The sequence below is a fragment of the Ptychodera flava genome, chromosome 14 (genome assembly GCF_041260155.1).
Source record: "Ptychodera flava strain L36383 chromosome 14, AS_Pfla_20210202, whole genome shotgun sequence".
Classification (NCBI taxonomy): Eukaryota; Metazoa; Hemichordata; class Enteropneusta; family Ptychoderidae; genus Ptychodera; species Ptychodera flava.
This window is the reverse complement of record NC_091941.1, coordinates 31,364,500-31,381,080: the sequence shown is the minus strand read 5'-3', so window position 1 is coordinate 31,381,080 and position 16,581 is coordinate 31,364,500. Positions and strand designations below refer to the sequence as shown.

Sequence of the window (16,581 nt, the reverse complement as noted above, 5' to 3'; positions counted from 1 at the left end):
CATGGAGGAGGGTACAGGCTTTCAGAAACCCTATAGTTTTACAGGTGTTAGTTCTCAGTGACTTTCAAGGGGTACTCGGTACGTATTTCTACAAACCTGTTCAGGTATTTTTCTTTCTGAATGTTTCACTGCTTTGTATGGAATGTCAATTTGACTTCACTCCTTCATGACGTCTTAAAACACAATAATAACGTCATCATCAGTATTGTTAATGAAGAACAATGCATCGATATATGCATATGAACCACTTACACATTGTCAAATACCGGTACTGGCCATTTGTCATGCTTCACAAGGTGTGCAACTATGGCATTTGTGTCATTTCATGTCACAAAATACTCTGAAATAAGTTACCTATGGCTTGGAAGGTATTTGTAGCTTTGATATAAAAATGGATGAAATATTATAATAGTATGTAAATAGACATGAGAACAGGTGAGCAAAAATGTCAAAAATAACTTTGTCATACTTTTGTATATACCTCTGTTGATAATATAATAATTCACTCGCTCTTAGAAACAGCTGATTTGTTACACAGAACACGTAGTGCTTCTTCACATGTTTTTGTAGTCAACTCCAATTTATGTACTGGTAACGTAGCATTTTCACATAGCATCTGCAGTAGTCAGGGGTAGCCAACTAAGCTTTTTGTGCAAAAAACTGTCTGTAAGCCATTTCTTTGTTGGCAGGGCAGAGTGTGGAGATCAAAGGTTACAACTTCTTGGTAGAAAACTGTGACATACTTTACATTCCTGCTGACTTCTTTATGCTGACAAAATGGAAGGCATAAATTATATTGTCCATTTGGTTTTGACATGTGTCATGAAAGGAGGATTTGTTCCCAGGCATTTTATCAAGAAATACCAAAGTTCCTTTACTTTATTTATTTAGCAATATTTGTAGTAGGAGCATGTAAATTTTGCTTGAATGCTGTTGAATACTTCATTTTCATTTGGAATTTATTTTCACTATTTCCGCTGGACCTTTTTTCTGCTAAAATAAAATCCAAGTGAAAATTTTAATTTTCAATACTTTGCATGTAGTCAGACTAGACAAAGTGAAAATATGATCACAGTGAAACATTGAAAATCTGTTTTGGGCTAAAATAAATTTCAGTGAAAATAAAATAATCCACAGTACTGCTTGACAAGAAGAATCTGAAGAACTATTAAATATATGGAGGAATTTAATAATTTACATTGTGTGTATTGTTACTGTTATCAAATCCTGAGAGAATACAGTAGAGTAACTACAGAACAACTGTAATCTTTTGTATAATACCCTACTGCCGTAACCTATGGGAGTTTGACCGTCCAATAACTTTCCGTAGTTTGTATAGTACGCGGAGTCCCGAATACGGGAGACGCGCGACGCGCCTGTTTGACCTTTGACCTAGTGATTATCGGATGTAAACAAACTATTTACGGTGAGTTATAGATACAATAACAACTTCCTCCAAAATGTATTCGTAGTGTAAGCTTTAAAACACGCTAAACACAAAACTGAGTCTAAATGCAATCGATTTTTATTTTAAAAACTAATTAAATTGAAAACATTCAGCGAAGTTTGCTTGTACTGCACTGAAAATTAATTGGCTTCGTGCCAACGCAACAATCGCGCGCGTTTCACTCATATCGCGCATGCCGTATCCCTCAAATTTACCATAGAATTAGTTTATACGGACGATTAATGGAGGGAGGTGTATAATAATAGGGTTATACACAAATACGGCTCTGTATGGACTTGGGCTCAGTGAGTGACGTATTGGACTCGCCTTCGGCTCGTCCAATACGTCACTCACTGAGCCCTCGTCCATACAGGGCCGTATTTTGTGAATAACCCTATAATATAATATAGTAGTTGAAAATACAATGCATTGAAACATATGAAATCACTCTGGGTATTTTTTACATAAACAACAACATGTACAGCATAATGCTAATGTATTAAACTATTGTTTTGCATCAAGGCATTGCCTGCACTGTCACTACAATGCTCTTGTGTTATGAATAGCATAGGGCTGTTCACATAATATGCAAAAACAAATATGTACCCCCAAATTTAGATTGCGTTTGTAGAAATTATGCACCCAAGAATGATGAATATGTATACAACTTAATGGGTGACTGCTAATGTTACAATGAATACTAAAAGACATTAATGGCTCAGATTGCGAAATGCAACAACAGCTACGCATGCAACACTGACAAAATTTGTCCGCATTTCATGCAGCAGTGTCCAGTGTTGTACATGAGCAGCTACATTTAGTAACCAACCTGTGAACAGCACCATTGCACTCCCATTGTCAGTGAATATTTTTTTGTCTTTCGTATTGTTTGCCAGTTATCACAGCAATGGGACATTCTGGCTGACAGTTCCTCTTCAAATATATCTCTGTATCAATAAACTTATGGAATACAAAGCACAGAGGTGAATACTGACATTGTTTCCACAAAGAATACGTACAAACTCACCTACAATCTGTTGCGCATACCCTCCAGGTACAGTTTTTTTTTGCATAGTGCCCCCTACCCCTTCCCACTGAGATGTTTTATCTGTGGAGTCAAAAGGCTGCATTCTTTTCTGTACTACTGTGCTCCACCTGTTGCATTAATTATTTTCAGTTGATTTTTACACATTGATAATTTTTTCCAAAATACCTGTTCAGGTCTATGAGTGTGACAATCAAAATATCCTTAATTTTTGTTCAAAATGAACAAAATTATATCAAGTGAACTGTTGATGTACCGTAGAAGAATTAGCCAAACTGCTGATGAGAACTTGATGGACAACAGAACAAACCAAGTTGGATTTGAGGAAGGTAGTTTGAGATGAAATTCACAGACCTATACTCATCTATCCTACCTGCTATTGTAAGCCTTCAATCCCTGGTGGTAGAATATCAGATGTTCAGAACGCTTGATTTCAGATCTTGATACAACCTCTTTTAGGAAAATGAAAACATGATAAGAGTGGAAAGCCTCTGTAGTGTGACAAAGAGAACTTCAGCACTCTGAATGAAATGGTGATGATTTGGAGCTGGCAAAATGAGTTTATACTGAATCAATATGAAGGAAAGATTTTACTTTCATTCTGTACTATTCATTTCTTCATTTCCAGAGATATAAATTGATCAAGTTTTCACTAATATATACTATTACAGGTAGGAAAGCCACTTGCCTTTTCCATTGTTTGACATTGTCATTCATAGCAAACTGATATGTGAATTAACTTCAGTAAATGTTGGTATTATTATTGAGCATCAACTTAGTCATTAATTTGTCTTTGTTACCGTACAACTTTGAGTATTACTTATGTTCTAAGTTTGTCATAATCTAATATTTGTAGTCTGTGGTTTCTGACAAAGATATATATATATATATATATATATATATATATATATATATATATATATATATATATATATATATATATATATATATATATATGATAGATATACGTTGGTATGCAAGGTGTTCTTGTAACTTAGCAATGATTGTACAATTCTAGATGCAGATATATCTATGTCCTCAAGTCACAAACACAGATTTGAACATTTGTAAATGCAGCATATGCTCCAGTTAACAGAGCAACATAAATAATTTGTCAAACTGGGAAAAGATGACCTTGAATTTGTCCTTGAGAGACAGCAACTGCGTCCTGTGCTTGCAAATGAGTGTAGCGTTGCCACCTCAGGGTGTACATCATGCTGACACTCACAACCTGAGACTGTGAGAGTTGATGTATATGTAAGTTACAGCGAGGGAATCTACATACCTTCAACACTTTGAAATCTAATTGATCCCCCTGTGCATGTTGTTTATCCAGGAAAGAGCTACTGCAGGCAAATAATAAAGTCACCTCTTCTCTCTACTCTTTACCATTAAGTGAATGCCCTGTTGTCATGGTGAAATAAATATCAATATTTTACATACAGGTATCAAGGGTTATCCTAGTAGTTCTTTATATAATCTTTGTCTGTATAGTCTTTGTGTGTGAACATCATTATAATAATTAATATGAGATCATTAAAAGAATGAATGATAGCTGTAACCTTTGCAGGTATTTCATTATTCTTGTCTTCATTACTCACTACCCTTTCTCTTATTCTTTCCGGTAAAATATGTTGAAAGAATTATTAGCCCTGTTCATTATAATTGACAAGTTAATTTTAGTCCAGACTGAAATTCAGTTGTCAGCAATAAGGCCAAGAAAAATAAAAAGTTTGTTTCTCATCCTCGGGTGCATCAATTCCACCCGCCGCATCAACCTTTTTTTTGTGCTCATGAGGAAATAAAAAGGAAAAAATAAAAACACAAAAATATGCGACAATATTGCATAACACGATGCTGTGTAAAACAGAACTGTAGACAAAATAACTTACTAGCATTCCATTCAGAACTGTACACGTATGTCATTGTTATATTAAACTGTCAAAACTCTGCATTGCTGCATTTAACAAGTCAAACCACAGAACTGTTGGTATACAAAAATACTGCAACACTGCTGTGCATTTATCCCTGCGTGCATTCCTATGTTGTTTTCATGTTTTTTGCGCGTTCTTGTTGGTTGAAAATAAAAGAAAATTTGAGAAGAAAAAACTGCATCACTGCATCGTTTTTGCAATGTCTCGGATGAGAAACAAACTTTTTATTTTTCTTAGACAACCCAAACAAACAGGCTGCGTTTAAATTTTGAGAATGATGCATTTTGGCATGAATTTGGAAGAGTGGAAGAAACAACATTTTACAAATGACAAAATCATGGAAATATATACATCAAAACTTATGATGCAGCTTTAATGTAAAGATTTATTTATGTTCATGGTAAATATTCATTATCACTGTCAACTTTGTCTTAATTCCTTTCTAGTGCATGAAACTAAATGAAGAAAATTGGTAAAAAATCTCAGTAACTTAAAGAATTATTAAGATATTAAGCAACTAACAGTATGGTGGCGGGTACCTGAACCAACCAACATGTCTGAAAAAACAATACCTGGCCGTTACCATGGAGGCAACAGAGAAGACATCATATCAGGCAAACATGAGAAAAATGCCGTACCATTTTATCGTCTATTTCCCGTCTACATTTTCAATGTGATACTTGTTTCGGTGGCTTGGTCGTTGGGACATTTGGGTTACTCTTTCCTCAGCATTCTTGGGCTGATCTTGTTGATGTTTGTGATATGGAGAGCCCGGATGATCAAGATTGTTAACGAAGCCATTGTGGTGGAGACTCTACGGGTACACCAGCAGAGGGCACTGCGTCAGTCTGAGACAGCTGAGTGGCTGAATTTTGTTATTAATAGATGGTAAGATTGTTAAAAGTGTTTTGATTGTTTAGGAAAGATGTGTGTCCATTTCTTGATTTTAAGCAAACTTGTCTTGAAACTTTAAAGGGCCAGTAATGCTAACTTTTGATAATTTTGTTTCGTTATTTTTGTTATATGTCATTTGTAACTATTTACTCTACTTCCAAAAGAATGTTGAATTATCCATTATTTATCTTGTCAACATGGCATCTAAAATGGATTGTTATTGTTTACATTTGAATTCTAGTCAAGACTAGAATTCAGTTGTCAACAATAACAATGGCAATACAGTTTACACAAGTACAGGCTGAGTTGACGAGCTGTATACTGTATATATCAACTTGCCTTTTGGAGTAAAGCAAGCAATTATGGTTGGCATTAAAAACAAAAATAGTGAAAAAATCATCAAAAAGTAGCATTCCTGACTCTAATTCCCCTGATAAATTTTAGACAGACTGGCTTTTTTTATCATCACAGATCCAAGATTGATTGATATTTCTTGTGTCTTTTGTATATGATGCTGGTTCCTTTGATGGTTTAATGTGCAAGGATTTAAGAGATATACAGCATGTCCTGCTGGTGGCTTAAACTGTGCTTGCAAACCGAAACACTGCGAAAATAAATAGAAATTTTCACCTGTACAATGTCTGCTCATAATGATATGTGTAACCATAGCAACTAGTACTATTTTTTAGCCATGTCAACTGGTGGTATTTTTGTGTATCATGTCTGTTTAATCACTTACATTAAGCCAGACTCTTCAATAATTGATCTTTCTGTGAGACGATTGTCACAACTTAGGGCAAGGACTCTGGATTGTGTCAAATCTAAAGTTTGTGAGTGTAGCCTTCATGAATATTAAAAGTTAATGAATTCACTGTGAAACGTGTTTAAAAAAATACAGAGCAGCTTTCAAGGTGACTGTTACCCTGAGGAGTTTGAAGGATGCCAAGCAACCCTCCACTGTTTTGGAATCAAGTTGTATGCAAGGTTGTTTTTCTACTGAAATGTCAAATGAAAATTGTGTAAAAACTGAGGTACAACATTCTTAGAGTCACATTGAATTAATGAAACAACTATGCTCTGATAATGTTATGTTGTCTTTGCCCATTGTTCATATTTGATATATGATGTGTCTTCACTGAAGCAGAGAAAAATTACAAAAAGAAGAACATTCAGCCAAATGATTAATTACTTGAATCTGATGATTCTTTGCCCTTGCTTCTTACAAAAACACACTAGATGCAAACACCACCCGATACACAGTGTAATTTCTTCATCCCAATTGCTAGTTCATACATCTGTGTACTGAACGAATTTAATCCTTTTCCATTAGAGGCCGAATCCAATTATCCACCTAATTTTACCCGCTAGCAGTCCATCATCTGTCCCAGTGAGTGTCTGAATACGGCACTTCAGTAAAATGATCTGAGAGAGGAAACCGTGTTGTCATCAGTGCACTTCAATGTAAATTGAGCTGTTGTATTGTGTCAATTGACTTGACTCTTCAAAATTAGGAAAGTGGCAATTAAATTAGTCTAAATGATGCATAACATGTCTTCCCTTGGCAGATTACCTTCTAAGTAATTGATACACAATACATCAGGTGATTTGGTTGCGTGATCAGTCAACTTCTTCTAGTATGTTTTTGCGAGTATCATACAGTCACTGTAACACCTGCATTTCTTCAGAATTTCAGAAAAAAAACACAATGAACTCACGGTGACATTCTCATCTATAACAGGTGGTTGTTCAGTCATGACTCAATTTTCAAGCGTCTCAAGAAAGAATTGGACCAAGTCCTACTCAATGCAAAACCAAGTTTTGTCGGTGAGAAACCACTACAGATACACATCTAATACTTTTACTTGATCTCAATATGCAAAACATAGTTGTAAGTGGTGATGGTCTTTCAGACAGATGTACAATATGATTTTATAAGTCTGTCACAAATTTTATTGATTTTTGAAATGTCTAAGAATTTTCACCAATGGTCTTGGAATAAGTATGATTGTGTTGCTTTATTTTACATCTCAATATTTCAATGGCCCTGTACAAGAATAATGCAACTCAGATTTTCTACATTTTTAGAAGTAGTTGAAAATAGGCTGCTATTGCGGAAAAGGTTGGCAGAGATGTATCATATTTGTGGCTTCTTTGCATATTTGGATTTTCAGAAGTTCAAAAAGGATTGATATGAAGTCAGTGAGTAAAACATGAAGTCTCACATTTAGATGAAAAAGGAATTCCAACCTTTTTGCATTGGGCTATCAATTTGATATCAAGGTTGCTAAGGCTGCATGTCTAACTCAACAGATATTCACTCAAAAAGTTTTGAATCTTTGTTGTCATGGTGACAGACTGCAAGCTATCCATCATTCACTGAATAATTGAATGCTTGTCTGCGATCAAGCCCTGTATTAAACATGGTTGAGTTAGCAGTGGATTAGTCCAATTAAATCCTCACTGTAGAGATGTGAGATGTATTCAATGTGTGCGAGTACAGTATTCTGTAGAAGACCTTCCAGTTGTGAAACCATCTGTTGATTTGTGATATTCAAAACTCAAAGAGGTGTATGATGAAAAAAATCATCCATGCAAACAAACTTTCTTATGACAATATGGAGGTCTTTTCGATAATTAATCATAGTGACTTGATGTAGTGTGTATTCAGGACGTTTCACGGAGGAATAATTATTAACAAGTAGATAAGGTTGAGTAGAGAAAGAGAAAACTGTGCAAATGTGAATTACACTCAGTAAACAATAAACTGTACGTCCAAAAATGTACTTTTTGAAAGAAGGTCAGCTTATTGGTGAGAGACACAAGGGAATACTGTATATTGCATTAATAATTAATTCCCATGTGGTTTAGCACGACTTGAGTTTGATTATCTACTCCATGGGGTTATTATAGTGCTCTCTCCAATGTAGGTGCATCGCTTCACTTCTTCCGTCCCTTGATAGACGTGACAGTTATCATGTAGTTTTTTTCATTGCCCTGCATCTATTAGCTCTTTTTTTCAAGTGACATTCAGATCCACTAGTGCTAGTCTAGTGATAATGTTGCAGTTATATAATGATATTAAATGTCAAATATCAACAAAGAAATGGATTGAAGACAGGAATGTGATACTACAAATGAGTTTTTATGAAGAATTTACAGCAAGGAAGAAATTAAATTGAATTAAAATTGTAATATCTCATCTGGTATTTGCAAATAAAATTGTGAATTAAAATTGTACTACCTAACCTGATTTTTGTAGTTCAAATTGTGAATTAAATTATTATACTGTTCGATGAGCCGGGTATTCGTAAGCAAAATTTGGGGGAAAATATGAAATTTAATATCAAATAGGATCCATCACTTTTATACTACTATCTGTTATGAGGTTTTAATAAGTTTTACATCACAAAAATGCATCTTGCAGGTACAATTATGGCCATGATCTCAACAAAGTGCATCCATCTATGGTATCTACTAATTTACTTGACTTCCATATCTATGCATTGTGATAGCAAGATACCTTATTCCATATGAAACTTATCAAAATGTTATCTAATGTTCATACATCCACAGAAAGTATGGAACTTCACAGTTTTCATATAGGAAGTGGTACGCCATATGTCAAATACTTGAAGGTATATGAAGTCATCGATCACCTCCATGCTTTCCCTGCCACTGCGGAAACTGTACTACAACCCCCTCAGGCACTGGGTAGCAACATCACCAGCTATCAAGTAGTCTTTGAAGGAGACATCGGACTCTATTCACCAGAGTTCAAAATGGTACTACGCACAAGACTTGGAGCAAAGCTGTAAGTTTTTGACAAATAATTTGAATGAATTCACCATTTAATATTTAAGATCCTGAACATATGCATGTGTTTTACATATAGTAAGACTTTCTTTTATACATATACCGATGCACATCTGAACAATTGTATGGATATTCGTCTGACCATGCACTGGTTTGTACAATGATATGTAGAATACATATTGTGCATGGGAGCGTCATTGTATATCCGACATTTGAAATGTTCAATGTATCATAATCATAAAATGAAGTCTGGCTTTGTAAATAATTCTTTACCGCAAAGTTATCTCATGGTTCCACCAATGTTTTTAGCCAATATTGTTCTATAAAGTTTACAATATCATACCTTTTGTGCTATGCTATTCTCTAACTTCCAAACTGAACGTAGACTTGTGTATCGCTCAAAGTCTTTTTCCATGATGGGGATTTTGAAAGATGGGGCAACCCTTTGTTCTCAGACCAATCTGTTCATAAATATGTTAATAACCTTAGAAATGCATACATATCACAACAACTAACTGACTAAACCTGTGTTTCTCCAGGCCATGGAGAACACTGTTTCATCATGACAATGTCTACATGATGTGCATGAAGTCATTGCTATTACAACACTATGAAGTATGGATTAGACAATGGAATACTTATCATCTTCATAGATACCATAACTCAGTAACTTGTTGTGTTAGATTTAATCACATTACTCTGTTGATGAGGTTTGAACCATGTAAACAAGAATTGGATGAACATTTTAATGATGCAATGCCCACTATCATACCCTACTTTGTTCCACAATTAATTCTTGACTCAACACAAATCTACTTTTCAGCTTTTATCATCTTTCTCTCTTTCACAATCCTCTAACATAGTGATCATTTTTTAAATTATAGATGAGACTAAGCGTTGGTTGCAAAGGATCACTGAGAAAAGAATAGGACAGAATCAAGTAAATAAAGAAAATGTAACAGCAGAAATTGACATCATTTCACAAACCGTTTAATCAGGTTACAGCTGATGGAAAATGTTAATGTACTGAAGTATATCCATTCGAGCAAGGCTGTTAACATTTCACTTTAGACTGATGGTTAAAGGTTACAATTTCTGCATCAAAATAAAGCCATAAAGCTAATATTTTATCTGATCTCTTTTTTAAACATGTTCAAAGAAATATTACAAGTACCGTAGACAATATGTTTTCAAGAAAAGGGAATAGTTATTAAATTCACAGTTTCCTTTTGTAATGATGTGTTCACCATTTCAGTTTCCTTTTGCTAAATTTTTTATGAGCACTGGTCAGTCCTTAAGATGGTGATTAATGTTATTACATAGAGCCTTGAAAATGAATTTGAAATTGAATCCCTTCATATTTTCTGCTCAAAGAAATTTTAAACGATTCATATTTTCTTTCACGGTTGTAATGATTAGAGGTCACTATACAAAATTGTTATCAGAAGCAAATCAGCTAAATTTCACTGCATGTGAAATTCAAGACAGTTGCCTAGCATTCACTGTGCTCTTTGGAAAGAATTCAATTTCAATTTTCAGAGAAATATAGTGATAAAGAATTAAGTTTTCTCTACATTTTTCAAAATGACTCCGCACAATCTGTAGACCTGCAAATCATCACAAAATCTGTCCCCAGTAGTACATTCATATTCCAAGTTTTACCATGACATTTATACAGATCTCATTTGGAAGCAATAACAAAAACCTAGACCCTGGACAGTTAGATGTTATCATCCGAACAGTACTAGCATGCCATAGGCATCATATGACACTACCATTCCAGATTAAAAGTTTGAGTATCAAAACTAGGTCAGACAGATCTGTACATAAAAACCTGAGATTTAAATGTTCTGACTTAATAGCAAGGTAGGGGATAAAAGAATGTACTAGTATATAAAAAGCTAATATTTAAGGTATGAGACATAGTGTACATGAAAAGCTAAGATTCAAATGTGCTCAGCAAGGTGTTGGACAAAATAATGTACATAAATTGTAAGATTAAAATGTTCTTTAGCAAGGTATGGGACAAATGTACAGAAAAAGCTAAGATTTAAATGTTCGTTAGCAAGGTATGGGACAAATGTACATGTCCATAGGACGGTATGGGACAAAATAATGCTCATAATACATTGGCATTGTTACCACATGGTTTTTACAGTAAATTATTACAGAGATTGCAAAAGCTTGTTCAACATAGGTGACACTCAAAAGAGGATTTTCCTTAAAGCTGATTTAGAATTTTTTTACTAAGTTAATATCATGTGTTTCAATTTTGTATGCAATGATAATTATTATTGACGTTAAATTTTAAAAATCAAACATGCACATATGATTACAATTTACAAAGAGATACAAGGCAACAAACTCAAGATGGAGACTCATATAACAACAATATTGATTTGCCATGATATAGACACAGCAAAAAGAAAATACTAGTACCCCCCAATACAAGAAATATTGTAATTCCTGGGTCAAGTGATGAGACCACCTGTACTATGCTTCCTACTAGTTACTTTTCAATTTACTCAAAATTACCAGCAGTTGGATTTTTCTGCCTTCCAGAACATATGAAAAACAAAATAGTTCAGTAACTAAAATTACCATTTATTCCCTCTTTCATGCAATAATTTTATAGTCATGAATTGCTTAAAAGTGTGACTTTATTCTATCAAAATAATAATTTTTGTCACATTTTCACATGCAAGGGAAATATTCTTTAACCTCTTATATCATAATTGAAATGTTTCATTTTTTCATTTTCAAGGTGTTTTTTTTTTCACTTCATTTTTGTAATCATAACGGGAAGTGTGTTCTGATGTCACTCTATATTGAACAGATAAACTATGAGACTGATAACATGTTCCATATTTAGCCAAGACATACATAGATAAGAAAACTAATATTTATTTATTATAATAATATGTATACCACAATGTGCACAAGAAACTTAGTTCTATGACTCTTTCATCATAACTGGAGTGTGGAAGAAACAATGCTAAATGTAAATTTGTCCACTAGCTAGAACAGAATGACGTTGTTTGCCAAGCAACAATTTTAAAAATGATACACTCCTAAAAGTTTTTTTCAAGTTGCATGACTGTTGAAAATGGATTAGTGATCTGGAAATGTCCATCATAGAGTTTTAACAACATTCAGTGCACAAACTATTATACAAACATTTTTCATTTGTTAGAAATTCTAGACGTATATCCAGTTGTGACTCATTCAATTGTAAACAATATAGTTGTCTGTTTCTGGATCATTTTTGAGTAGGATATTGATCATATGTGATGTCTGAATAAATATCGTATCACCATGACAGTTATATCAACAGACACACGGTTTGAACATTTTACCATGGTAACACATAATGTGAAATCATGATCTGAAAAACAGGGATAATTTCTATCATTTACAAATATTTGCCCAGCATGGGTTTAACCTGAAATTCGAATCAGTCATGGTACAAACAAAACCATGTGCACAACTGCTCCTTGAAATAAGCATATTTGCATTGTGCGTTTGTACATGAGGGTCTGTTTGTACCGTCATCACTTGATCTCATGGGCATACTGAGTCAGTAAAACACCATGCATCCTTTTTATTCCTGGGTGGAACCATTCAAGCAACATAATTTTAATGACGACTTTATCTTAATTCCAGCATTTATGTGTGAAATTCTCCCTCTCATTATAATTGTTTGAATATACAGCAGATGGTTCCAGAAATGTAATACACACCTCAATAAATGAAAGTGTTAAACTTTTAGTCATTCTCTGCCAAAGAAAGCTTTGAACCGAAAATCCTGTAGCAGCACATGTAACTGTATAGGTTCATTTATGCATTTATCTGGGATTTCCAATCCAAAGTTTTTGCAAGAAACGTGGCAAATTACCTAAATTTCCACATACTTTAAATTGAAACTGGCCACCATTGTCTACCCTGTTAGGAAAAAAAATGGATTTTTCTCTTTAAAAAAAAATGCAATTTTCAATATTCACACAAACAAGACTTATTTTCCATTTTCACGCAAAGAAAATTGAAAACTCAATCTGCAAGTTTTGACATGAATCCATACAAGCCTGAGAATTGCTGATAGGCAAAGAAGTGTATGGATTTCAGAGATCAAAAATCTGTTCCTGAGATGCGTGCTACCATAGACCCTAGAGAAAACTTCTACCTTAAATTGAAAAAACTGGCCAGCAGTGCCTTTGCAGGTGCAATCATGTCTGTTATGTTGCTTTCTTTCTTTATGCTCCATCATCCTGCTATTGGGCTGTCACGACCTCACCTAAAATGTCAATGAAGACAAAAGGATGCAACAGAAATTGTCTCTGACCGTAATGTGATTGCAATCTGTCTTTGCCGCATTGTAACCAGAAGATATATCAATCTTCATATCAATACACTTAGCGATGATTATGATAACTGACCCGAAATAGCAACATCAATTTCTAATAATACCATTAGAGAATATTGCAGTCACCTTATTCTGCATTTCCTTCTAGTTTGCGATAACTGCAATGAGCTTACAAATATATTATCATGCCTGAAAGCATTGTTGTTGCCAGGAAATCACTGGCATTGCAAGAAAATGACTGCTGGTTTTGTACAAACTTATAAAAAATAACTTATCTTGCAGTGTGTGAGACTACAGTAATGAGAATAACAAAAAAATGGAATTTACTGAATATCACAGACCATGATGACTGTACATCTCTCTGTTTTCCTGTTTTCTAATGATTGTATAGTGTTATAGATCAATTTTTTGCAGTAGTGCAAAATAAAATGTCTTTGTTCATATGATAGACAGCTTTGCCAGCTTGTCAGGTGAAGTTGTCTCCCTAAAATCTTCACAGTCACTTTCGTTCTCTTAAAAGAGGAGTGTTTATTAGTGACAGAAAACATCTGACAATAGCAGGAAACAGGATATAACCATTGGGATGTGAGAAGTACTGACTGTCACTCTGATAAACACTTACCTTCAATATACAATGGCTGACTTAATCCCATCTATCAACCTTCACAGTTCCTTTTGTACACTGTCATGAATTTTGTAACAGTCAAAGAATATTGTCTTCCATGTCTCTACAACAAACAAAAGAACATGTCAACTGTCAATTTTTGTAAATTTTCATTTTTTTTTCGCTTTTCCACCAGGATGGGCATGAGTGTGGACATTGCAGTACAGAACCTGAACATCAGTGGGAAGGCACAAGTCATCCTGCATATGAATTCAGGAAGCGCCTTCCCGCATATAACCAAGGCCTCTCTGTCATTTGTGGAGAAGTAAGTCTGCAAATGTGAAGAAAATACGCTGTACATAAAATTGCCATTAAACATTTGGTTTTGGTTTTGCTATATATATATATATATATATATATATATATATATATATATATATATATATATATAATATTATATAGGATGTCAAACAATAAACACAAATCGTCTTTATGAGAAATTCAATATAGATATGCATAATGGATGTGTGTTTCCAATGAGACAATTCCAAAAGGCATAATTTTTACTCAATACCTGTAAGTGACCATTACTCTTAATTAAATAAGCTCTTTACTGAAAATCAGCTTCCGAGATTACATTTTGCTTTAATGATGAAGGCTGAAGTACTTCATTCTTTTGTCATTATCTTTTGACATGGAAAACAAATCGGTGTCAGAAACATCTGTACTTCCCTGCAACACAAATATATCCTGCAGATTTCAGGGCTGAAGGCAAATGCAATGATTGAGTGGAGTTTGTATGCTCCTTAGGCAAAACATCAGATCCTTGAAATGTGGTGATTCTTGTTTTGTAATCATCAGAAGATTCCATCAGAAAGGCTAAATACTTTTTTCTGTGATTTCCTCTTACAGACCAGAGGTGTGGTTTTCAGTGTGTGTCTTGAAATCCGTTCAGCTTATGGAGATTCCGATTCTCAAGGGTTGGATACATTCCTTGATTGTTGAAACCCTGACAACAGGTAAGAGGGCAGTCCATCAAGGCTTTGTGGTGTCAGGTTTTGCAACACGTTTGACTTAACCACACTGCAATACCAGGGAGAGTTACATATGCTCTGATGGCTTTCACACCAATACTTGATGTTTGGGTACACAGTCTGAAACAAAGATGAGCAGCAAGTGTGTGTGTGTTTTCACTGCAAGTAGACCAAAGAGAGGCTACAAAGTGTCTGTGTTCATGTCTTATAGATCATGCTACCAAGTCTGTAATGATCAGCCATGCATGCAGTGCATGTGTCAGGTTGAATTCCAAATAGTCAAGAAATGAGATACCATTGAGTAATGAAACCTGCCTTGATCTGAACAGAAGTAATTAGTAGTCTCAATGGATCCCTGTCACAGGAGGCGGTTATTTTCCTTTTACTTGACTGTGTTTCATATAATGAAGTATTGATTTTGTCTGTTGAAGGCCATAACACAAGCACTCTACACTCTTTAAAAATAGTAGAAAGTATACAATAAAGTATGTTCCTTTCTTATACGTTACGCTTGCAGCCAATTGAACTGAACAGCTAGCACACCCAGTTCGAAAGTTTCTTTCAAGATTCTCGTTGTTTCATTCTTGTAGATAAATTATAAAATATCTCCATTTCCATAAAAAAATTTGGTACCCAAATGTTCTTCATTGTCAAACAAAATTGATGAATACTGAAACAGTGCTGTTTACTTTTCACTTTTGTTTTCATATCTTGAGATATGTATCTGGTAATGTGCAGCGTCTCAGAAGCCTTTAGCCAATTGGTTAGCTGAAACAGTATTTTTAGCTCCGCTGTCAGCGACGCGGAGCTTATCAGATAGGTTGATTGTCCGTCGTCCGTCGTCAGTCGTCGTCCGTCAACAATTGCCTTCTCCTCTGAAACCGCAAGTCTAATTGCTGTGAAATTTTATATGTAGTTCACTTGAGGTGACCTCACTTCAGTTTCTTCAAATTGTGGTGAAATTTGCATATTTGTATTTTTGGGGCATTTTTTGGTGTTTTTGGTAAAAAAATCTTCTTCTCTAAAATCGCTTGTCCCATTGCTTTGAAATTTGATATGCAGTTTGCTTAGGGTGACTTCAGTCAGATTTGTTCAAATTGTGGTGAAATTTGCATATTTGTATTTTTCAGGCAATTTTTGTCATTTTCGGTTAAAAAATCTTTAAAAATCTTCTTCTTCAAAAGTACTGGTCAGATAGCTTTGATATTTGGTACATAGGTCCCTAGGGATGATCTGTTTCAGATTTGTTCAAATTGTGCAGAAATATGCAAATTTGCATTTTTAAGGCAATTTTTGCCTTTTTTGGTCAAAAAATGTATTTCTATAATTTTACTGGTCTGATAGTTTTGAAATTTGGTATACAGGTTTCTATTGATAAACTAAGTAATATGTATTGAATTTCTGATGAAATCTGTAATTTTGTATTTTTGGGGCAATTTTTGCCATTTTT

General features: G+C 34.4%; 1 protein-coding gene across 1 annotated transcript in view; it reads left to right on the top strand.

Moving 5' to 3' along the window:
* The first annotated feature begins 2,409 nt into the window (after positions 1–2,409).
* The window catches only part of LOC139150181 (uncharacterized), a 48,538-nt gene continuing 34,366 nt past the window's right edge, over positions 2,410–16,581 (top strand). Inside the window, exons 1-6 of the mRNA XM_070722393.1 lie at positions 2,410–2,501; positions 5,156–5,314; positions 7,059–7,144; positions 8,894–9,131; positions 14,294–14,422; positions 15,010–15,116. Of these exons, the coding sequence (XP_070578494.1) occupies positions 5,178–5,314; positions 7,059–7,144; positions 8,894–9,131; positions 14,294–14,422; positions 15,010–15,116 (697 nt within the window). The 5' untranslated portion in view covers positions 2,410–2,501; positions 5,156–5,177. The remainder of the gene's footprint in view (positions 2,502–5,155; positions 5,315–7,058; positions 7,145–8,893; positions 9,132–14,293; positions 14,423–15,009; positions 15,117–16,581) is intronic.